A 25,539-nucleotide genomic window follows, 5' to 3' on the forward strand; every position below is an offset into this window, starting at 1 on the left:
GGCTATATTTGCCTGCCTTGCGATAATCAGAGTTGACAAACATCACGAAGAAGATCTCTGAGGTGTATTCATCTGCGGAGCCAGAATGAGATTATTACTGTCAGAACAGTGGAAGGGAATTTGACATTGAAAGGTATTTTAATGCCTCTCAGAGGCGGTTGGCCGAGTGTTTATCCTGCATCGGTGTTGCAGGCGCAGATAGAGGGATTTTAAACAAGAAATGTTAAAAGCTCCACAGGGAGGATCTGATCTACGAGCTCTGACGCAGAGGAAGAAGATTGCGTGGTTCTCAGAAGTGCTTCGTTCTTTCCTTATAGACACTCTAATATCAATCACCTTATCCTCCCATTCAAATGCTCTCTCTCTCTCTCTCTCTCTCTCTCTCTAGCACACACATCTGTAATGTGAGGTGGCCTTCCCAACAGGTGCATTTGATTCGAGGAACACAGTTATGGAAACTTTCTCTGTCTCGACACCTACGTGAACTGATTTACGAAGCTGTCAACAAGCAGCATACTTGATTTTCCAATCTTTTTTGTTATTAAAGAAATAGGTAAAACTGAAATGAATTCTGTTCACTGTAAAGCTGCTTTGAAACCATCCTTATTGTGTAAAGCGCTATATAAATAGAGGTTTGATGCAAAAGCACCAATAAATGTAATCCATACAACTATCAGTCATACTTTTTATGAGAAACACTGTTAGGTGAGCTATTCATATAATGTTGTGGTGGATGGGTTATAAACTGACAAAATTTGCATGCAAATTGTCCTGCAAAAAATGTGAGGCAGTTCCTATCAATGGCAATTCCTATGCATCCAAAGTCATCGAGTTCATTAAAGGTTGCATTGTCATGTTTACTATCTCCCTTAATTTACAAGTGTGTCTCTGGATGCAACAAATTTATCCCACATACTCCAGCTTAGGGTTGGCACAGGTTGAGAAACCTTTAAGCTTTACAGGCTTTTAAAATCACGCTGAGGTTTCAGTCTTTAGAATGTGTTGCCTTGTGATTGATCCCTGTGGGAACATACTGTCTTCAATCCTACTGTCCTACTGCAAACCTCACTGGGCGTAAACCCTTGACTCACAGGTCTGTGTCCTGAGATCGGGTCATGAACAATGCACACACTCGAACATAAGCTTTTACGCACATGCATGCAAACACACACACACACACACACACACACACACACACACACACACACACACACACAGCGTTTTCATGTTTTATGGGGATTTTTCATAGACATAATGATTTTTCTACTGTACAAACTGTATGTTCTATCCCCTCACACTAACCCTACCCCTAAACATACACTCTAAAAAATGCTGGATTAAAAATAACCAAAATTGGGTTGAAAATGGACTAACCCAGCAATTGGGTTGTTTTAAGCAAACATTTAACCCAACCGCTGGGTTAAAACAACCTAATTGCTGGGTTAGTCCATTTTCAACCCAACTTGGGTTATTATTAACCCAGCATTTCTTAGAGTGTACCCATTACAGAAAACTTTCAGCATTTTTACATTTTCAAAAAGCATCACTTAGTATGATTTATAAGCTGTTTTTCTTGTGGGGACCAAAATGTCCCTTCAAGGACAAGAATTTTGGATATTGCCATCTTTGTGGGGACATTTTGTCCCATAATATAGGGTTTACCAGCCCCACCCCCACACACACGTTTTCATGTTTTATGGGGATTTTCCGTAGACATAATCATTTTTATACAGTACAAACTTTATATAACATCCCATAAACCTACCCATCACAGAAAACGTTCTGCATGTTTATACATTTTCAAAAAACATAAATTAGTATGATTCATAAGCAGGTTTCCTCGTGGGGTCCAAAAAGTGTCCCCACAAGATAAAAAATGTCTGGTATTACTATCCTTGTGAAGACATTTTGTCCCCACAATGTAGGGAATACCTGAACCACACACACATATATACACACACACACTTCAGGTCAAGTGGTGTGACCTTAGTTCCCCATTGAGCCTCACTCATCAGATTCCATTGAACACCTCTTAAACACACACACACACACACACACACACACACACACACACACACACACACACACACACACACACACACACACACACACACACACACACACACACACACACACACACACACACACACACACACACACACACACACACACACACGTCTATAAATGCAGACTCCTCATAAACAGTCAAGCAGATCACATTACATAAAACATCACAACATATCTTTCTGTAGAAATAGATATGTGATGTTGTGCAAAGAGGTTCAAAAATGGGTTAAGCATTTAATATATTTATTGATTTCTAAACTAAAAAAGAGATTCACAAATATTTCTTTCACATTGCTATCATTATGATTACTGGCACGGTAACATTTTTTTTCACCGAAAGAGACATTAGTGCTCACCTTCAGTGAAACATCTCATAGCTCATCTAGGGAGGTTGACGCCATACATTCTGAGGTTTTGACACTGTAATAAAACACAAAACAGACAGTTACATCATTCATGTTTCATCAAGTGTGGTGTATTATTTTCTGATAAATTTATGTGGGTCATTGACAGCATTGTGTTGATACAGAAACAGGTGTGGACAAGCTGTGGGTGTTAAAGTCAGCATGACCATTCCTGTGTGTTTAACAAGCCATGTTGATGTTTTGAGTGTGTGTTAGTATGTGTCTGAACAGTTGCTGCGCAGATACGGGCCAAACAGACTAACAAACACACACACATCTTGTCTTGAGGTGAAGACCCAACCATTTGTTTTACACTAATAAAATACCATGTGTTGCTTTGATGCCAAACACACACACACACACACACACACACACACACACACACACACACACACACACTCTTAAACACTGATATGAGGACTTGGACATCTTTAATTTGTTTTCTTAGAGGCCGCAATGTCTTCGCAGTCACTTCAAAATAGAATGTTATAGGTCATATGTTAAGTACAGTTTTGGAAAACTGTTTTCTGACGGCAGCATGGTGTACTGATAATATAGATGGAAATACTTTGACACTTACTATGGGTTCTGAGACATTATCATATATATATATATATTGTAATTACCACCATGTAGAACTGATGTCAGGCTCTTTTATTCTTATCAAAGAACAGAGTATCACTACACACTCAAAGTACTTCAGACACACGTGTGTTAAACAATGTTAAGAACAGACTTCGCAGGGCTTGAGTGTTGATGTATTATTACAGTAAGTGAATAGCCATCAAATTTGTATTAAATGAAGGTTAATCTCACATCATCAGTTTTAGAACGATAAAAAAATGCAATACACTGAAAAAAGTGATCAGCTGACAACTTAATAAAATCGAGGAGACCCATTGCCTTAAAATTATTAAGTAAATAAACTTCATGTGTAATTGAAAATTAAGTTATGTGAACTTTACAATTCCATATAACTTAATTTTTTCAATTACCAATTAAGTTTATTCACTTAATAATTTTAAGGCAACGGGTTATATTTTATTAAGATCACTTTTTACAGTGCACAGCTTTAGTAGCTGATATTTCAGGCATCCATTCGATAATAACCATATTTTTTTGGGAGGTTGCAGAACTAAATCCTGGATCACAGAGAATTAATATTAGTAAACAACTTACAATTATCAAATAAATTAAATTGTTTTTGCTTGTTTTTTCACAAATCATTCACACTAGTTAATACAAAGTATTGATAAAAGTATATAAGAAGAGAAGAAATATAATTTATTAATCTCTTAATTCATTTCATTAGAGGGTGTTTCATATTTACAGTTTTTGTATTATTAATACTTTTCATTAATCAAAAGTGAGTAAAGACTTTTATGTTGTTACAAAAAATGCTGTTCATTCGAACATTCTGTTCATCAAAGAAAATGTATCATGGTTTTCACAAATAAACATTAAGCAGCACAATTGTTTTCAAAATTCATAATAATATGAAAATGTTTCTTGAGCAGGAAATCAACATATTAGAATGATTTCTGAAGGATCATGTGACTGAAGACTGGAGTAATGATGCTGAAAATTCAGCTTTGCCATGTTTTTTTTTTTTACTGTATTTTTGAAAAAATAAATGCAGCCTTGGTGAACATAAGAGACTTCTTTCAAAAACAAACGTGTGTTGTGTGTGTGTTTGTTTTTGTGATTTATGAGGACACAAATTTGTATAATGACAGTTATTACACTGGTATTATGATGAAAACATGAAATGTCCTCATATTTAAAATAGCTTTAAAAACACTAAACAATGTTTTATTAAAAATGCACAATGTTTCCTGTGATGGATAGGTTTAGGAGTGTGTGTGTGTGTGTGTGTGTGTGTGTGTGTGTGTGTGTGTGTGTGTGTGTGTGTGTGTGTGTGTGTGTGTGTGTGTGTGTCTGAGATTGAGCCCAGTTGGGGGAAAAATGGGAATAACAACACAATTAAACACTTAAATACGCTAATTTTCATGACTGATTGCTCAGAGATTTGTGATTTAGGGCTTTAGAAGTGTTCACAAAGAATAACAACACATAATGCTGGTGCGTTTACAAAGCCTATGTAGGCTATAGGGGAAATGAATGACCCAAGTATAGGCTATAATATGCAATCAGTCCATCAGTCATGAAAATAAGCTTGTTAAGTGTTTAATTGCGTTGTTATTCCCAATCTAGACACATGCTTACAGATCTAGTCCTGTTCTGGCACAGAACCTGAAGCATTCTTGAGTGGAGATATGGAAAACGTCCAGAGTGTCAGCTTTCTAAAGTCAGTTAAATATAACTTCACTAGTATGTGTTGTTGCACAGGGCATCTTCTTGCTACACCCTATGAATCACTGTATACATGATATATATGCACAGTAGGGGGTCAAAGCAGGGCGAGAGGGGCAGAAAGCTGAAAGTGGGGCAGCCTTTGACTTCATTCTCAGGACTACGCCCCAGCTTGCCCCCAAAAAATGCACTCTTTAATGTTAAAAATGTCAGGACAAAGTGATTTGATTTGAATTTGTCATATGTGAGTTCATCAACAAAACCGAATAGAAAGGCTGATCTAAGAAGACATTCAGACAAATAAAGTCACCATGCAGTTATAACTTTCCGTGGACAGAGCACCTGCTAAAACAGTTTCACAGCTCTCAAATAGCTAATGATTACGTAAGACTAACGTCATAAGTACAGTGCCAGTAAAGCATACCTTAGTGTAGGAGTCATGATATGACCATGATGACCAAAAGGGGTAAGCGATCCTGATGATGTTTCTTAATCATATTCATTTTTTTCTCATTTTATCCACAAGGTTGCGCTATAGACCTGTTTAATATCATGTATGCTTTAACATTATAACCTTTCTTTCTTTCTTGAAAAGACCAACACATATTAAATGTAAAGTGGTGTTCTAAAAAGGTTATAGGCTACTCTTTCAAAGACGGTCAGGCTTTAGGGCTCAGGCACATTAAATGGATTGGAAGAAAATGATTCAGTGCTTTGTTTGATTCACTGATGATGTTTAATATCTGGAGGGGACATATCCTGCCAGAATTTTTTTTTAAATATCTTGTGGGGACATTTTTTTAGGTAATCATGAGGAAATTAGCTTAATAAATCATACTAAATACCATTTTCCCCATTGGTGTTGTGTTCAGGGATAGGTTTAAGGGATAGAATAAACAATTTGTACAGTATTAAATGCATTGTCTATGGAAAGTAGGCCTACCCGTAGAACATAGAAACCTGATGTTTTAACATGTCAACCTAAATATGTTTTCCCACAATGCAAGCATGATTATGGACCAGGCTCCTACCGTGTGTAGTAGGCTAGGGGACACAGGGTTAGTTGTAACACACATGGTTTAACACTTTCCACACATGCCAGGATGACGAAACTTTGTGTATTTTACTAGTTCCCATATCAACATTATTTAGAGAGAAAATTGCATAAAAATTAAAAAAATATATTTGGAAGATATCACTGAACATTTATTTAACCAGCAAAAGTAAATGTCTTACTTAAAGAATTAGTTCACTTTTAAACAAACTTTTGCTGATAATTTACTCACCCCTGTCATCCAAGATGTTCATGTCTATCTTTCTCCCGTCGAAACGGTTCAGGTTCAAATGACAGTTTCAGTGCAGCTTCAAAGGGCTTTAAACGATACCAGACGATGAATAAGGGTCTTATATAGAGAAACGATCGATCAATTAAAACAAATTTTTTTTTTAAGTTGTATACGCACAAAATGCTCACCTTGCTCTGTTCTGTGATGCGCGTTCGTGACGTCATCCAAGTGCAGCGCGAGCAACCACGGTTTCAATCGCTCAGGATTGTGTATAGCCTCCTGGGACCCACGAATAGACTTTTGTCCACTGTAGTGGACATTATATTTTAGGGAATTTCTCTGACATCATACATGTCACAGTCTGGATGTCCTGTAAAGAGCACATTCGGGGCTTTGCAGTGATACCAAATGTTTGGAGGTTTCACCAGGACAACAACAACTTCTTGGTCTTTTAAAAACGGCTGACATTAATGTTTAGATCTTTTATGGAAATATGATAATATTTTTTAATTATAATTTAAATCTGATTAATTTTCAAATTGTTTGTTATAAATCAACAAGGAAAATATTAAGGGGTTTTCTAATCAAAACAGGGCATTGATTTCATAAATGTTCACTGTAGTGGATGCCAGGATTTAAATCATGTTTATCAGGCATTTTGGAGACATAAGTGAATAGGGAAAGAAATTACATATAAATATTCATATGAAATATTAGATATTATTATGAAAATGTTGCCAATTATTACTCCCATTATTACAATTATTTTTTAATTACATGTTTCACCAAGAACACAGTAATATGCAAATTAGATGCAGTGTATAGATACATTGTATTGAATGGGAAAATACAAGTATGGCCATTTTACCCACATATATCATAAAGTAAAATGGTATATCAATGCATTTCGTTATATCTTTCATAACAGTTCAGAATCATCTTTAAACAAAGTTTGTTTTAAAAAAATCCTGAAACCTAAAAATTGATTGGTGAATTAAAAATAAATCCCATTGTTTTTGCCTATACATGCAATTTCATGTCATGTTATTTTTTAAACAACTGAGTCCTGGTGTCAACTACAGAGGACATATAATAATATATGAATAAAATATAATTTTAATATAATAATGTTTTTTTTCCCCCCATTTGTTTCTTATGCTCTAGGGGTGTCCAACCCTGGTTCTGGAGAGCTACCACCCCGCAGATTTTAGCTCTAACCTCAATCAAACGCACCTGAACCAGCTAATCATGGTGTTCAGGGTGATAGATAATTACAGACAGGTGTGTTGGAGCAGGGTTGGAACTGAAATCTGCAGGACGGTAGCTCTCCAGGAGCAGGGTTGGACACCCCTGCTCTAAACAATGTAATGACATGAAAAAATAATAAATTCACAACAACAAAAAAATCTGGGTCCCAGGAGGATAGGAAATCTATGAAAAGTCACAAATTTCTGTCCTGACGGAAATGTTCTTTTAGGCTTTCAAATATTAAAACACCCAAGATACACACGAAAATGGCATTTTTCCTCCTTCCGCACATTTGTAAACACTGACTCTCTACTTCCGCCTACGTCAAGCGTGACCTTTTCAACGTAATTGCGTATTACGTGACGTCACGAACGCGCATCACAGAACAGAGCAAGGCGAGCATTTGTGCTTATGAAACGTAAACTTGTTTTAAATTTTTTTAAATGACCGATCGTTTTGCTAGATAAAACCCATATTCATTGTCTGGTATCGTTTAAAGACCTTTGAAGCTGCACTGAAACTGTCATTTGGACCTTGAACCGTTTGGTTACCATTGAAGTCCATTATATGGAGAAAAATCCTGGAATGTTTTCATCAAAAACTTTAATTTCTTTTCAACGGAAGAAAGAAAGACATGGACATCTTGGATGAGATGGGGGTGAGTAAATGATCAGCAAAAGTTTATTTAAAAATGAACTACTCCTTTAAGTAAATCTCTGTTGTTTGTGTTTATTTAAAATAAGACAAATCTGATATGATTTTAATCGTATTAAACAGTTGAGAATGTACTTTAATGCTGATCTAACCAGCAGAAGACAAGAGCCGGGTTTAAATCCCAGTCGTGCAGGTGGTTCATGTTGTAACACTGCAATCCCCTATTAGAACTACGATAATGGAAATGGAATACTGTATCCCACAATGCAATGCATTAGACTGCTTTATCAGACCTGCACCCTTTTTAAACGTTTTAACACATAATTTTCAGAGGTTTATAGCTTCACTTGCTATTTTTTAAATTGCACTATGCAGTAATTAGCTGGTGTTAAGTTATTGCAATATGTTAATTTGAGCTTAAACTTGAAAACGAGTATCATTAAGTTTTAAAGTAGGCAGGTCTGAAATTTCTAAGTTGTCAAATAGCCTCTTGAAGAGTGGATTGAAGAAGTGGATTGACCACTTGATATTGATTGTCGTCATTTGATTCAGATGTTGTGGTTTACCTGATTACAGCAGGCAGTATTTTTCTTGCATGCCTTCTTTTCTGAAGTGACTAATGGGGTGATTATTTTTAATTATTTTATTTCAATGATGGATTGTTAAATGCTATTAAGTTGTGCTCGCCTCAACTACACTTCAGATTCTGACGTCTGGTCAATGTTTTATTGTCTTGAGCTGCTCACACTTGAGGTCGTGTTTGTCATGCATGACATTATTCCATTTCCTGCATAATATGCATACTTCCCTGCTACCCAAAGTACCTCAAAAAACAGGCTGTTATAACATCAAGTGCTGTTACCTTCCGATGGCATCATTATACCGTCACAGTACATAGTTTTTACTTTATGACTCTTACATTACTAAAAAAACAACCAAAAACAAGCAGTGTCATGTGACAACACACTAATATTGAACTTTGCAATTCATCTAATAATTCTGTACATCAATATAAGCAATCATTTATTTTATGCATTCAAATAACACCACCAAAGATCTCTAACACTGGTCATAAACAGTAATCTACAACTTTCACAGGATGAAATGCAATAGGAATAAATGAATAAATATACTGTAATTAGATAACTTTTTTCTTAAATACATATATGTAAATCTTCTCTTCACCTTCCAGTTTTGAGGGAATGAAGCAGGACTTATCGTTTCGACAGGAAGAGATACGGCTTTTCAATTAGCACAGTTAACGCGTAACCTATAGGGATTGTTAACAGCAGGTGACCCAGAAACAGGTAGAACTGAGGACAGAAAACGAGAGAAAAGAAGACAAAATGCTAATTAAAAATGGCACAGAGAAAGAGAATGAACTGTTGTGCATGACTTGACTTGATCTAAAGTGACAGCAAAGACATTTACAGTGTTGCAACAGTGTTACAGTTCTTTTGAACTTTCTATTCATCCAAAATTAGGCAGAACAACATTGACAAAAATGCTGAAAATTCAGCTTTGCCATTAAAATGTAATATTTAATATTTTAAATTGTAATGTTATTTCACAATATTACAGCTTTTACTGTATTTATGATCAAATGCAGCCTTGGTGAGCATAAGAGACATCTTTCAAAAACATTAAAGGGGCTATATGTAGGAATGTTCATGTATTAATCGCATTTATGTTGCTAATGTGTGAACAGCAGCTTGTAACGAAACTTAAAACACAAGACCTTCCCTGACTTCCTAGGTTGTCAAAGAAAGCCTGTAGACTGATTTTTATGCGAAGGACTCAGAGCGGTTTGCAGGGGAAAATCAAAGGAAACAATCATAACAGGGCAATTTTAATTGACCGTTCGCAAAGAACCGCCCCCTTTAGTTACTGTTGCTATGTCCGCAAAGCCATGGCACTCTCACGCCACACACACGTTCTCACGTAGAGAAAATACATCGCAGAGCAAAGAGGACACTGACAACACACCGACAGACAGGAGAGAGCAAGTCACTTTTGATATGAAACAAAGTCTCAACTTTAAAATGTTGTCTTTTTTTAAGAAAATGTAAACCACCAATAGCGTTTTGTGGCTCTTTAATGTGTCGTGATCACTGAAGCACCTCAGTTAAAGCTGCTCGTGAACCGATTATCTCTTCCTTCTAGTTCATTGATAAGCATGAAATTAACTTGAAAAATGGTGTTTACTGACGTCTTTCCGTGGTTGAAACAACATTTCTTTTAGTGTTCATTCATGTTTAAGTCCATCTCCTAACTCTCCTGACTGCTTTGTCAGACAAAACGGCAGATTTGGCGATGTGATTGGTCAGATCGCCTGTCAATCAAACTTGCGGCGAAGGGTGAATTAAGCTCATCTGTCAAAATGAGGTTGGAGAATCACGTTCAGTCACTGGCTGCGTCCGAAATCGCATACTCCATTGTGTCCGCTCCATTGCGGATTTCAAGTGATTAGGGCGTTCCATTTAAACCCATTGCAAGAGTTCTGCCAGTAGTAGGCACTCGTGCAATATAAGCATTGACATACACTCACCTAAAGGATTATTAGGAACACCATACTAATACTGTGTTTGACCCCCTTTCGCCTTCAGAACTGCCTTAATTCTACGTGGCATTGATTCAACAAGGTGCTGAAAGCATTCTTTAGAAATGTTGGCCCATATTGATAGGATAGCATCTTGCAGTTGATGGAGATTTGTGGGATGCACATCCAGGGCACGAAGCTCCCGTTCCACCACATCCCAAAGATGCTCTATTGGGTTGAGATCTGGTGACTGTGGGGGCCATTTTAGTTCAGTGAACTCATTGTCATGTTCAAGAAACCTTAACATGTTAAATGATTCGAGCTTTGTGACATGGTGCATTATCCTGCTGGAAGTAGCCATCAGAGAATGGGTACATGGTGGTCATAAAGGGATGGACATGGTCAGAAACAATGCTCAGGTAGGCCGTGGCATTTAAACGATGCCCAATGGGGCATCTAAGGGGCCTAAAGTGTGCAAAGAAAACATCCCCCACACCATTACACCACCACCACCAGCCTGCACAGTGGTAACAAGGCATGATGGATCCATGTTCTCATTCTGTTTACACCAAATTCTGACTCTACTATCTGAATGTCTCAACAGAAATCGAGACTCATCAGACCAGGCAACATTTTTCCAGTCTTCAACTGTCCAATTTTGGGGAGCTCGAGCAAATTGTAGCCTCTTTTTCCTATTTGTAGTGGATATGAGTGGTACCCGGTGGGGTCTTCTGCTGCTGTAGCCCATCCGCCTCAAGGTTGTGCATGTTGTGGCTTCAAAAATGCTTTGCTGCATACCTCGGTTGTAACGAGTGGTTATTTCAGTCAAAGTTGCTCTTCTATCAGCTTGAATCAGTCGGCCCATTCTCCTCTGACCTCTAGCATCAACAAGGCATTTTCGCCCACAGGACTGCCGCATACTGGATGTTTTTCCCTTTTCACATCATTCTTTGTAAACCCTAGAAATGGTTGTGCGTGAAAATCCCAGTAACTGAGCAGATTGTGAAATACTCAGACCGGCCCGTCTGGCACCAACAACCATGCCACGCTCAAAATTGCTTAAATCACCTTTCTTTCCCACTCTGACATTCAGTTTGGAGTTCAGGAGATTGTCTTGACCAGGACCACACCCCTAAATGCATTGAAGCAACAGCCATGTGATTGGTTGATTAGATAAATGCATTAATGAGAAATTGAACATGTGTTCCTAATAATCCTTTAGGTGAGTGTACATTTGAGTTAACAAGATGGAGGAAAGTCCATCGTATGCACACTTCAGAATCTCGCCGGAAGTATTAGGTCATCTGGGTACTTTTTGTCTATTGTTTTATGAGTACTGTGAATTCGGACATACTTCTTTTGTCACATACTATTTTCGCCTACTATATAGAAGGGGAAGTATGCGATTTCAGAAGCAGCCACTGTTTTAGCCGAGGCTTGTCACTATGGAGTGTGTGTACGAGTGCAAGCATGCGCAACAAGTTGATGCTGCAGTTCACTTAACAGCCACCAGTGTCACTAAGAACAAGGGTTTCTGAATTCTACATATAGCCCCTTTAAAGGATTAGTTCACTTCAAAATGAAAATGTCCTGATATTTTACTCACCCCCGTCTCATCCAAGATGTTCATGTCTTTCTTTCTTCAGTCGAAAAGAAATTACATTTTTGGAGGAAAACATTCCAGGATTTTTCTCCACATCATAGACTTCGAAGGGCTTCAGAGGCTCTGCATGATCCCAGACGAGGAATAGGGTCTTACCTAAGTAAAATGAATATACTTTTTAACCTAAATTTTGCACTGCTCTGCGACGCGCCAAGGATTGCGTAATCACATCGGAAAGGTCACCGTAGACAGAAGTACCCATCGATATGTATACGGAAGCACCGCCCTGTGTTTATAAAGCGCCCGTGCAAAGACTAATACAAACGTCCTTTAGCAAAAAAAAATGATGTCGGACTATTTTGAAGTTGAAGATGGAGTGTTTTTTGGTAAAGGGCGTTTGTATTAGTCCTCGCACGTTCGCCTGGGGCGGTACTTCCGCCTACGTCTAGCGTGACCTTTCCGATGTGATTGCGCAATCCGTGGCACGTCAGAGAGCAGCACAAGATGAGCAATTTAGGTTAAAAAGTATATACATTTTTTTTATTTAATGACCGATGGTTTTGCTAGATAAGAACATATTCCTCGTCTGGGAGTCTCTGAAACCCTTTGAAACTGCATTGATTTGGACCTTCAACATTTTGGTTGCAATTGAAGTCTAAAAAATCCTGGAATGTTTTCCTCAAAAAACGTAATTTTTTTTCGACTGAAGAAAGAAAGACATGACCATTTTGGATGAGATGGGGGTGAGTAAAATATCAGGAAATGTTCATTTTGAAGTGAACTAATCCTTTAACAAATGGTAACACTTTACAATAAGGTTTCCTTTGTTAATATTAGAACTAACAATGAACAATGCTTCTACAGCATTGATAAATCTTAATGTTAATATATACATATAAAGTGGTCTTATATGATACATCCACATGTACATCATTTATGGTACATCCACATGCATTTTGATGTGAAACACCTTAACTAAATAGTGTAACTGTCCTGCATGCTCTCATTTGCATTTATTTGAAGAGAATACTTACAAAGTTATAGTCTGTGTAGTGCATGGTTGTCTCTTGTTTGCCATTGTACAGTATAATAATAATGGGGTGGATCAGATAACAGGCAAAGCTGATGTTAGACAGAGGAGCCCACAGGCCTAAAGACAGAATTTTATCCACAAACCCTGTGCAGAGAGATACACATTAAGATATGGTTTAACAGACACCACATGCATTTTTATTTGGCTGACAGTTATTCAATTATGGTTGAAAGGTGCTTATTAAAATGGTTTGTTATTATTATGCAGCTGGTTTCATGCCTCGTATCGCTATGTAGTCTCTTTCTTTTCACTTGATAAACAATTTTCATGTTCATTAACTTAATAGCAGCCATGTAATAATGGCTATAATGTACTGTCTACCACAGAAATAAACCCCTTTAGGGTAGTCCCGTCCTGTTAGGGTTTGTTTTTTGCAATAATTAATAACTGACTGTATGTTATGCCTTAATTATAATTTTTTACTACAATTTGAGTTTTCAAAGCTCTTCTTGTACCTCCATGTCCTTCCTCACAAGCCAGAATGATCCAGACCAGAGCCAGGGCCCAAAGCGAGCGGTGCATCCCCTGATAAACAGCATGGGGGAGGGACGGATAGGGCGGGACGTCTCTCAGCACATAGGCCAACCCCACTAACAGGGCCATGATTGACAGGGAGCAGAGCCAACCTATGACTACCTGCCACTGTCACATAGAAAAGATTATACGTTATGTGAGCAAAAACTCATTTTTGATGTAAAAACGAATACTGAGACTGAATAAAAAGTATTAAAGACATTGCCTGTTGTTTTATAAGTGTCTCTTTCTTGGTTGTCATGTATATTCCAGCAAGAATGCCCAGCAAATACGGTCCATATCTTGTGTAGGGTTTGTTGTAGTAATACTGAAAATAGCTTTCGTAGTCCCTGAAAACAGGTCAACAGAATATCAATGAATTACATTTAAAAAGCTCTTTGAAACAATTAGGTAACATTTAAAGGGTTCTGTCCTTTACTCACCATCACATTGTTCCAAACCCCTAAGACTTTCATTCATCCTTGGACAACAAATTAAGATATTTTAATGAAATCTGAGAGATTTCTGTCCCTTCATTTACAGCTATGCAACTATCACGTTGATGCTTCAAAAAGTTCACAAAGAGATTGTATAAATAATCCATATGAATTGAGCGGTTAAGTCCAAATTTTCTGAAGGGACACGATCGCTTTATATGTTGATGAACAGTTTTTATTTAGGCTTTTATTCACATATGAACATTCATCAACGCACACACATCAGTTATGATAAACAGAAGCTCAAACATGCTTGCTTGTCATGCGAGAACCAATGAGGTTCATTATCCTGTTACGCAGCAGGTTTGAGCTTCCACAAGAACCAATGAGGTTCATTCTCGTGTTACACAGCACATTTGAGCTTCCGCAAGAACCAGTGAGGTTCATTCTCATGTTACGCTGCACATTTGAGCTTCTGCAAGAACCAATGAGGTTCATACTTGTGCGTTACACAGCATGTTTGAGCTTCTGCAAGAACCAATGAGGTTCATTCTTGTGTGTTACGCAGCACGTTTGAGATTCTGCAAGAACCAATGAGGTTCATTCTTGTGTGTTACGCAGCACGTTTGAGATTCTGCAAGAACCAATGAGGTTCATTCTCGTGTTAAGCAGCACATTTGAGCAACCTTATTTGTTCTTGTGGCTCAAGCAAGTACGGTTGAGCTTCTGTTTATGTTCACTGATTAATGTTTTTATGTGAATAAAACTCTAAATTTATCTGTTCATAAATCGATTCAGTCCCTTCAGAAAATTTTGACTAAACTGCTCGATTCATATGGATTAGTTTTACGATCACTTCATGAAGCGTCAAAGTGGTAGTTGGAAGGCTGTCAATGGAGGGACAGAAATCTCTCAGATTTTATTTAAAATATCTGCATTTGTGTTTCCAAGATGAACGAAAGTCTTTTGGGTTTGGAACCACGTGAGGGTGCGTAATTTATGACAATATTTACATTTTTTGGGTCAACTAACCCTTCAAGGGAATAAAAATCATACTCTTGGTATTAACACTGACTCTTTATTGCATTGACAGCTGCTATAGGCCATAATCGTTGTATTTTAGAAATGCCTTGCTTGCGTCTCATTTGTGAGTGTTTTCTCATTGAGGCAATTTTCAAAAAAGTACTCTTACAGTGTGGTGGGCTGGTGCACAGGGAGATGCAGGAAACCGGTGATCAGGGCTCCTGCTACACTCGAGAGCATTAGGAGAACCGACGACACAACAACAAGCACACTTTTGTTCCTGGAAATAAGCAAGAGGTGTTGATTATGACCTGGAAACAACTGGTAACCTTCACATGGGTGTATCTCACATAAGCTGTCAAGAACATTTCATATTTTACCCCAAAGAAAGAAATGAGAAATCATGGTTAGTTTAAAGAACATGAATCCAACATTTTGAACTATTAAGATGCTTTGCATTGCATTCTCATTACTCTCATTATTTTTTAATCTTATTCATCAATAATACTTTTAATCAGCAAGGATGTATTACATTGATCAAAAGTGACAGCAAAGGCATGTTACAAAAGATTTCTACTTCAAATAAATGCTCTTATTGTTCATTAAAGATTCCTAAAAATATTAATTAGCACAACTGCTTTTGACACTGATAATAAGAAATGTTTCATGAGTACCAATATTAGTATATTACAATTATTTTTGGAGGATCATGTTACACTGAAGTCTGTAATGATGTAGAAAATTCAGCTTTACCATCACAGGAACACATTATATTTTAAAATGTATTAAAATAGAAAACAGTTATTTGTAATAGTAAATATTTCACAATATTACTATTTGCACTGTATTTTTGACAAAATAAATGCAGCCTTGTGAGGATAAGAGACTTCTTTTTGAAACATAAAAATAAAACTGTCCCCAACCCTTTGAATGATATAGTGTGTGTGGAATTTTTCTTGTTTATTTACAATACAATACAATAATTTGTAAATACATTTAGTTGTACTGCTTTTAATATTTAATACTGCTATTTTTATTATATTACTTTATAATGTATTATTTTTATTATGGTGTCTTTATAAAAATAAATTAGCAAATTACTGTAATGTACGGAGCCCCTAAGGGGACATGGTGGTGAAAAAAAAATATGAGATGAGAGGAAAAATACTAAGTCAAGGCTTTTGCTCCCCCACTCGCAAAAAAAGAACGCAAAAGCATTTTTTTCCTCCCATCTCATATTTTTTTCTTCACCATGTCCCTTTAGGGGCTTTGTAGTAATGACACACAAAAAAAAAACATTTAAAAAGGGTACATTTTCTATTTATTCCTTCTTTTAATTTTAGGATTAAATATGGGACGTGTTTTCATAAAATTCACCCACATGTCTAACATGACATGTAAAAAAAGGTGGTGTGGTAATAAATTCTGTATTATTGATACAGGCAAAAGGACTGAACTTACATTCTGTATAGGAATATCAGAAAAGGTGTTGTTGCATAGAACTGGAAGTCAATGGAGAGATACCACGTCCAGGGTGCACACTTAAAAAAAAAAGAAGTTATTTTTTATTTTTAAAAGTTTCATGTACTTTTGACCATACGCTGCAATTACACAAGTGCAGTGAAGTGATCAGATCATTCAAAAGATTAATGTAGACGTACAATGTCTGTGATGGTGAAGAGGTTGTTGATGAGGAGCAGGTTTGACCACCAGTATTTCTTACAGCTGAAGACCTCATCCTCTGCTATGAACCAGAAGGCCCCTCTCTGAACCACGGAGAAGAGTCCAATGGTTAGGCACACGATGAAGAGGTGGAGAGGTTGAATCCTGGAAAGAATTAGATGACATGCTAATCAACCCTGAAAAAAATTGGTGAAGAACTAACACATCTTGACTGAATGCTATGAAGATAAAACGAACCGCTTGAACCGCTTGAAGAGGAAATGAGCCACCAGACTGAAGCTGAGTGTGTCATCCGACCTCTGGATGGAGTTCAGCAGGGATTTGGCACTCAGAAGACCACTGACACAACCAAACAAACAAGACACTGTCTGTATTAATAAACCAGTTCTTCTTATAGGTTGGAGATTATATCATGCAACATGGTTAAACAGTTGGTTACACTTTGGTTACACTTTATTTTAAGCTGGCATTAAAGTTTAATTACACAAATAAGTATTGAGGGTTACACTTTATTTTAGGGTGTCTTTGTTACACTGTAAATATAATAGGGTTTGGTTTGGTTTTGGGTTAGTTGCATGTAATTATGCATAATTTATAGTTATTTATTGCTAGTAACTGCATGTAGCATAATGACTTTCACTTTCTGTAGAGTTTTGGTTCAGGGTTAGTTGCTTGTAATTATGAATAATTTAGTAAAAAATAATTGAGAAATTTACAAAAATCCCCCACTCATCCTATCTGTTTGAAATCAATTGAAACATAACTATTTTTATGAATATTGTAATACAAATATATAACTTAAAAGAAATCCAAATATATAAATAATGATGTCATTACTTATAATAATTTCCAATGAGAAAATACATTACAACAACTTTTCCCAATTCTGGGAACACTTAGCAATGCCTTAGCAACCATTCAGAACACCCTAGCATTTACCTAGCAAACACTCAGAACAACCTATCAACTGTATGAAGTCTCAAAACAGAAAACCCCTTAGAAACTGCATAGCAATACCCTAGCAATCGTAAAAAGTCAAAATCTAAGTAAAGTAAAAGAAAATACAACTCAGATTAGATAAAAAAAATGGGTTTAAACAGTTTGTGTTAGCCACAATGTGTTTTATGTGATTATTGGCTGCCAAGAGCATGAAACTGATTTAGCACAGAAGCACTAAGAGAAGATGCCGTCTTGTTTTAGGGTATGTTTACATGACAACGATGTACTAAAAACAGAAATGTTTTTCCTATGCTTTTTCTTGTACAGACGTCACAGTTGTCAAAATGACCCCTGTTCATATGGACCCACGAAAACAATTAAAAACGCTGTATTCTGCCGCCAGGCCAGTAGTTGGCGATGCCACTTTATAAAGAAACACTTTGTGCCTATAGACCGAACACGTAATACGCATGCGCATGACGTCACTGTTTTTACAAATTTGTGTTCTTGTAGTTTACATGATGACAACGGTATCTTTTAAAAAAGTTTGCATTTTCAGGCCCCAAAAACACCATTGTAGTGTAAATGAACTGCAAAAAACATAGAGTTTTATGTTTTTAGTTGAAAATAGCGTTGAGTAAACGGCCCCTTTAAACATTAGACAAAGTTTATGAATCTTTAAAAAAAAAAAAAAACTTCAAACATGCTGATAAATGAATATTAAATGTTATGTGGCTTAAAAGACTGCAGTCTTTAAAGACTGCAACTTTATTTTCAACAGAGCAATTTTTTTTTTTTTCAACAGGCGAAGGAGAATACTTGATCATAGATTTATTTTTATCCTGATCGCTTTTTCTCTCCTGGCTAGGACGAGACAATGTTTCATATTTCTGTCTAATATATGTGCCCGTTCAACAGCGCCCTCCTCTTTTTTCAGGGGCACTGGTTCCGGAAATATTGTTTCTATTAATTTCTCCCATAGGAATTTAAAAAAACTCTTAGTTAAAGCATTTTAAGTCAAGAATCAAACTATGACTATGAGGTGAATCACAGCATTACAAACTTTGTTTTGAAGCAAAAAAGTATTCGAAAATCGGACAAAAATACAAAGGTACAAGACTGTGTACTTTAAGGGATAGTTCACCCAAAAATGAAAATTCTGTCATCATTTACTCACCCTCAAGTTGTTCCAAACCTGTATGAGTTTCTTTGTTCTGCTGAACACAAAAGATGATATTTTGAAGAATGATTGTAACCAAGCAGAGAGAGCAACCATTCACTACCATAGTAGGGGGGAAAATACTATGGTAGTCAATGGCTGCTCTTTTTGCTTTGTTTCTCTGCAGGTTTGGAACAACTTGAGGGTGAGTAAATGATGACAGAATTTTCATTTTTGGGTGAACTATCCCTTTAACAGCTTTAGTGAGGGAAAGAACTACAATCCCGTGAAGTATTGTGAACAACAATCTATTGCAAAATATGCATAAATATTGACATTTTTAATTATTTTAAGAGCGTAGAGAGATTACATAATTCGCAGTGCTCTCCGGGAGTGGGCGGAGCTAACGAGATCTTTTGGCACATTTGCTTGTTTCAACTCTCTTATTGGTGGAATTTTCTCTACAACATTATAGGTAATGTGAATTTTTCACAATGAATTCTGCTGTTTAACATGATTATTTTAAAAATAAGATCAAATATGCAGGTTGGCGGATTTAACAGAATCAAATACCATCCATTAACAACCTTGTAGCTCACACACTGTAAAAAACATTTTACATTCTACATTTTTTAGTTGGCCAAATTGAATTTCTGTGAATTAAATTGCTGTTGGTCTAACCTAAGACTAAGATGGTCTTACCCCAGCAGCAGAAAAGAGTCAACCGCTAGATACACTGGCCCACTGAAGGTCAAGACATACAGAGGGTTCTTCTCTACCATGTCCTTCCACCTCTTAACATTATCTACATGGAAACAAATCAGGTGAAACTAATGAAATCAGGTGAAAGACACCAACAACACTTTTCTCTCAATTCAGTCGAAGTGCATGGATCCGGAAATCTCCCCTCCCTCTCACCCAGGTTACTCCAGGCACTGAGCTGCACGGTGTGACCTGAGATGATCCAGAGAAGACTGAGGATGCGGATGCCATTCAGAGAGGAATAACTGCTTCCAGAACTTTCCGTGGCGAGCACACCCTGACTGTTATTCTGCACAGAAAGCGCCTGAAGGCATGATAACACGGCTGGGAAAAGAGAATATGAGGATAGAGGAGGGGATAAGGGGGAAATAATGTGAGGAAAGGGCATGAAACGTGACAAAAAGAATCCATTAAAATGGGTCAAATTGGGTCAAATCACAGTTGCTATAAATGCTAAGAAGAGTCTGTGTGTGTACTTGCCCTGCTGGCCATTTTCTGCATTTTGATTCCTCGTTTGTTTGGCATCAGGGGCACTGCATTCTTTATTCTGATTGGCCGAGCCATTAGTCAAGACAGCGCCGTATTGGTTGGTGTTTGAGGTTTGAGCAAAACCCACCGCTGGCCTCACCTCTCTCATTCTCTTCCTTTTTATTAACGCCACATAGATGGAAGCTATGAGAGGAAGTGCCAATAATGCACAGCACACAAACCTGAGACACAAAAAAATACTCTTTTAATGCGTTACTTACACACTTCTTGATGTTTTGGCTCCAAAAAAATGCTTATATTTGCAATCGCATCCACAAGGAACACCTTAGCAACCACCCAGAACAACTTAGCAATGCCGTAGCAACCTAGCTATGCCCTAGCAACCACCCAGAACAACTTAGCAATGCCCTAGCAACCTAGCTATGCCCTAGCAACCACCCAGAACAACCTAACAACCGCATCAAAAGTCTCAAAACACCTTAGTAACTGCATAGCAATGCCATATCAACCACCCAGAACACCCTATCATCTACCTAACAACGCCCTAGCAACCACCAGAACAACGTAGCAACTGTATAGTCTCTAAACCACCTTACTAACTGCAACCTAGTATTTACCTAGCACTGCCCTTGCAACTACAGAGAACAACCTGGTAACCGTATATTATCAAAACACCTTAACTACTGCATAGCAATGCCCTAGCAACCACCCAGAACAACCTAGCATCTATCAAGCAACACCCTAGCAAACACCCAGAACAACCAATGGCATGAACTCTCAAAACACCTTAGCCAATGCATAGCAACACCACACAGAACAACCTATCGACTGTATAAAGTCTAAAAACACCTTAGCAATTGCATAGCAATGGCCTAGCAATCACCCAGAATACCTAGTATATACCTAGCTATGCCCTAGCAACCACCCAGAATACCTATCAAGCAACACTCTAGCAAACACCCAGAACAACTGCACTAACATTCAAGACACCTTAACAACTGAATAAGCAACACCCTATCAACCACACAGAACAACCTATCAACTGAATAAAGTCAATCAGCAATTGCAAAGCAATGGCCTAGCAATCACACCAGAACACATAGCTATGCCCTAGCAACCACCCAGAACAACCTAACCACCGCTTCAAGGGTCTCAGAACACCTTAGAATCTGCATAGCAATGCCCTATCAACCACCCAGAACACCCAAGCAATTGTATAAAAAAACTCTTAAAATACCTTAGCAACTGCTTAGCAACGCCCTGGAAACTACATACACAACACTATATAGCATATGGGACACATGTACAAGGGACATGGTGAGGATGGGAGGAAAAAATGTATGTCAATGCTTTTGCATTCTCTCACAAATGTTTTGCAGTCCCCCGAGAAACTTTACAAGAGGTTTTTATTTTTTTTATGTTTTAAGTCCCTTTAAGTGCTCCATACATGTGCAAGTACCATAAATCAAATGAAAAAAAAATCTACTTCTAAAAATGTAAACAAATAAATACATTTTAAAAAGCTATGTAAAAGGAGCAAACTAGTTATAGCCATAATCGTATGTCTGTTCAATAAAACTGTTTAATTGTGTGGGTTCAAGCCCATTCTAGGCTTGCACATTTGGTTGAAAGCATACAGTGTGTGTGAGTGAGTGTGTGTTACTCACAGGCAGACTATAGCAGACAGGTCAGCATGAGGGGAATCACTGAGGCATTGAGTCATGAATATGCCCAATGTGGAATCCGACATCAAGATTGAAGGCACAGAAGGAAGCAAAGATATATGTTTCTGTTCAAATGCCTCTGCAGAAACAAACACACAAATGTATACAGGTGTACATACTGTATACCCCACACAAAAATGATGAACCAAATAAATTATACAAGGTTCAATCACTTGTCTAACGCAATGACAAATACATTTTAAGGGTGGCATAGATGTTCAAATACTGGTGGGCCTTTTGTGTACATCAGACACAATGATTTGACTCACCATAAACCACTAGTGTCTGAACTTCTGTTTCTGTACAAGAGTCTGGAACACAAACACCCACAAAGTACTCCACCCTGTCCTGCACCACAGAAAAATATCACCATCAATCACTTTCTCCATTCCAGACCGTATTATAAAATATTGTTTTGAGGTGTACATATTGTGCATTTGCACGGTTTGTGAGAGTGTACCTGTTTGAGGAACACCTGGCAGTACTGTCCCCTGAACTCTGGGCCCTCCACAGACAGACACTCTCTCAGAGATCCGGGTCTGTTCACATTCCCTCCCACGACATCACTGCCAATCTTACCAAACGCATCATACACTACAACAAGTGGAGAGAAGAAATCAAAAACAATCACACCACTATGTCATCACTATATATTAGTGTTGTGCAATCGATTAATCGCATCCAAAATAAAAGTTTGTGTTTACTTAATTTATGTGTGTGTGTGTGTGTGTGTGTACTGTGTATAGTTATTATGTGTATACACACATAAATACACACACATGCATGTATATATTTAAGAAAAAATGTATACAAAATATTTATATAAGATAAATTCTATATATATATATACAGTATATACATGCAAATATTTTTTTAAAAATATACATGCACGTACTAAAACTTTTTGGGATTTTGGATGTGATATATATATGCATGCATGTATATTTTTAAGAAATATTTGCATGTATATACTGTATATATAGATAGAATTTATCTTATATAAATATTTTGTATATACATTTATATATATATATATATATATATATATATATATATAGAGAGAGAGAGAGAGAGAGAGAGAGAGAGAGAGAGAGAGAGAGAGAGAGAGAGAGAGAGAGAAAATATATAATAAAACACATAACATGGATAAAAGAAAAAAGTTTGATAAAGAGAAAAAAATTTAAATAAATATAGTAATTAAAAAATATATAATATAATTATAAATCAATAGTGATAGAACATAATGGATAAAATAATAATAATAATCAAAAATAAATAACTGATAAAGATAAAACATTATTAACAATAAATATAATAATATAAATAAAAATACTATATATTTATATATATATATATATATATATATATATATATATATATATATATATATATATATATATATACACACACATACACACACAGACAGACATATATAAACTATACATATATTAACAGCTCTAAGATATTTCAAATGGTGTCAAATATAAATCTATATTGGGTAAAATAATAAAATGAATACAAATAGAATATACATTTTATATGACATTATATTTAAAAAAATAATAAGAAAAATAAATAGCTCTAATATATTCTAAACAATATTTCAAATTGTATTGATATTGTTAAATAGAAATGACTGATAGCAGAGTTGCATGAGCACAAAAATGTGTCAAAGCCAGTCATTAATTACGGTCTGGGAGTAAAAAAAAAAAAAGCTAAACTCAACCAGAAAAATGACGCTTCAGTAAAAGTCTGGTATTATTACTTACTCAACACCGCGTATTTGCTTGGAGTTTCTTTCTGTAATTCCATAAGGAACATTTTTGTGTCCTCCACGCATTTTAGCGACACGTTCCAGGCACATGCGTCGTGGCAAACGAACAGGTACACCAGAGTGACAGCACTCCATGTTAACCGTAGCATCTTGTACAGTGTTTCATTTTGGCAGTTTCACTGGTTTAAATAATGTGAGATCAGGACACATGATGGGGGAAGAGGTGCACATGTGACCCGTCATACTCTCCCACCGTTCAAAATGACCATGGAAATCAAAACGCCACGGTCGGATGCTAGTCTGGTCATCACACCCAAACCAAACATAATCAGCCCTTTACCACCGGGAGGCCAATGCAATGAACAACTCGACAACAACAAAATGTTTGTTTTGTGAATGCGGTCGTGATTAGGTCTCTGCTCTGAAGACCAAAATATGAAAAAAAAAAAAAAAATATTACACATTTCTAATCAAATTCTCCCAAGGACAGATCATCTGAGCTATGCAATCCACATTGGTTTTATATTGCTATACTCTAACTGAATGTCAACAATCGTTTCATTTAAGGAGAAACACTGATAAAGCGGGGCAAAAAAGTATTTAGCCACCAATTGTGCAAGTTCTCCATCTTAAAAAGATGAGAGAAGCCTGTAATTTTCATCATAGGTACACTTCAACTATGAGAGACAGAATGAGAAAGAAAAAAATCCAGAAAATCACATTGTCTGATTTTTAAAGAATTGATTTGCAAATTATGGTGGAAAATAAGTATTTGGTCAATAACAAAAGTTCATCTCAATACTTTGTTATATACCCTTTGTTGGCAATGACAGAAGTAAAACGTTTTCTGTAAGTCTCCACAAGGTTTTTACACACTGTTGCTGGTAGTTTGGCCCATTCCTCCATGCAGATCTCCTCTAGAGCAGTGATGTTTTGGGGCTGTCGCTGGGCAACACGGATTTTAAACTACCTCTTAAGATTTTCTATGGGGTTGAGATCTGGAGACTAGCTAAGCCACTCCAGGACCTTGAAATGCTTCTTACCAAGCCACTCCTTCGTTGCCCGGGCGGTGTGTTTGGGATCATTGTCATGCTGAAAGACCCAGCCGCGTTTCATCTTCAATGCCCTTGCTGATGGAAGGAGGTTTTTACTCAAAATCTCACGCTACATGGCCCCATTCATTCTTTTCTTTACACGGATCAGTCGTTCGGGTCCCTTTGCAGAAAAACAGCCCCAAAGCATGATGTTTCCACCCCCATGCTTCACAGTAGGTAGGCTATGGTGTTCTTTGGATGCAACTCAGCATTCTTTCTCCTCCAAACACGACAAGTTGAGTTTTTACCAAAAAGTTCTATTTTGGTTTCATTTGACTATATGACATTCTCCCAATCCTCTTCTGGATCATCCAAATGCTCTCTAGCAAACTTCAGACGGGCCCGGACATTTACTGACGTAAGCAGGGCGACACGTCTGGCACTGCAGGATTTGAGTCCCTGGCGGCGTAGTGTGATACTGATGGTAGCCTTTGTTACTTTGGTCCCAGCTCTCTGCAGGTCATTCACTAAGTCCCCCCGTGTGGTTTTGGGATTTTCGGGTCTGTGACCAGCGCCTAGAATGGCTACAGGACCGGATGGCCGCCTGCCTGTGCTGGGATACCTCAACCTCAACCCCCACCTCCCCCTCCCCTACCCTGTTGCAAGTCGTGTGTTTTTCATGTTGTAAAGTGTATGCGCTTACATTGCTGAGGTGTTTTTTTACTGTTCCCACACTGTACTCCCGAAAGGAGCATAGTCTGGGGGTTGTTTTTTTTCTCCTGTCCTCATGTTATG

General features: G+C 37.2%; 1 protein-coding gene across 1 annotated transcript; it reads right to left on the reverse strand.

Annotated features, from left to right (window-relative positions):
• Window positions 1–9,186: 9,186 nt before the first annotated feature.
• On the reverse strand, window positions 9,187–23,859 carry oacyl (O-acyltransferase like; the record flags this gene model as incomplete). The annotated part of the gene is made up of 15 exons (XM_079834589.1): window positions 9,187–9,285; window positions 13,149–13,291; window positions 13,663–13,849; window positions 13,947–14,070; window positions 15,350–15,460; window positions 16,642–16,721; window positions 16,842–17,007; window positions 17,101–17,202; window positions 19,664–19,766; window positions 19,880–20,047; window positions 20,204–20,433; window positions 21,880–22,015; window positions 22,206–22,284; window positions 22,397–22,530; window positions 23,706–23,859. The coding sequence occupies 15 exons, from the start codon at window positions 23,857–23,859 to the stop codon at window positions 9,187–9,189; spliced, it is 2,016 nt and encodes a 671-aa protein (XP_079690715.1).
• Window positions 23,860–25,539: the final 1,680 nt, after the last annotated feature.

The sequence above is a fragment of the Gobio gobio genome (genome assembly GCF_949357685.1).
Source record: "Gobio gobio genome assembly, chromosome: 14".
Classification (NCBI taxonomy): domain Eukaryota; kingdom Metazoa; phylum Chordata; class Actinopteri; order Cypriniformes; family Gobionidae; genus Gobio; species Gobio gobio.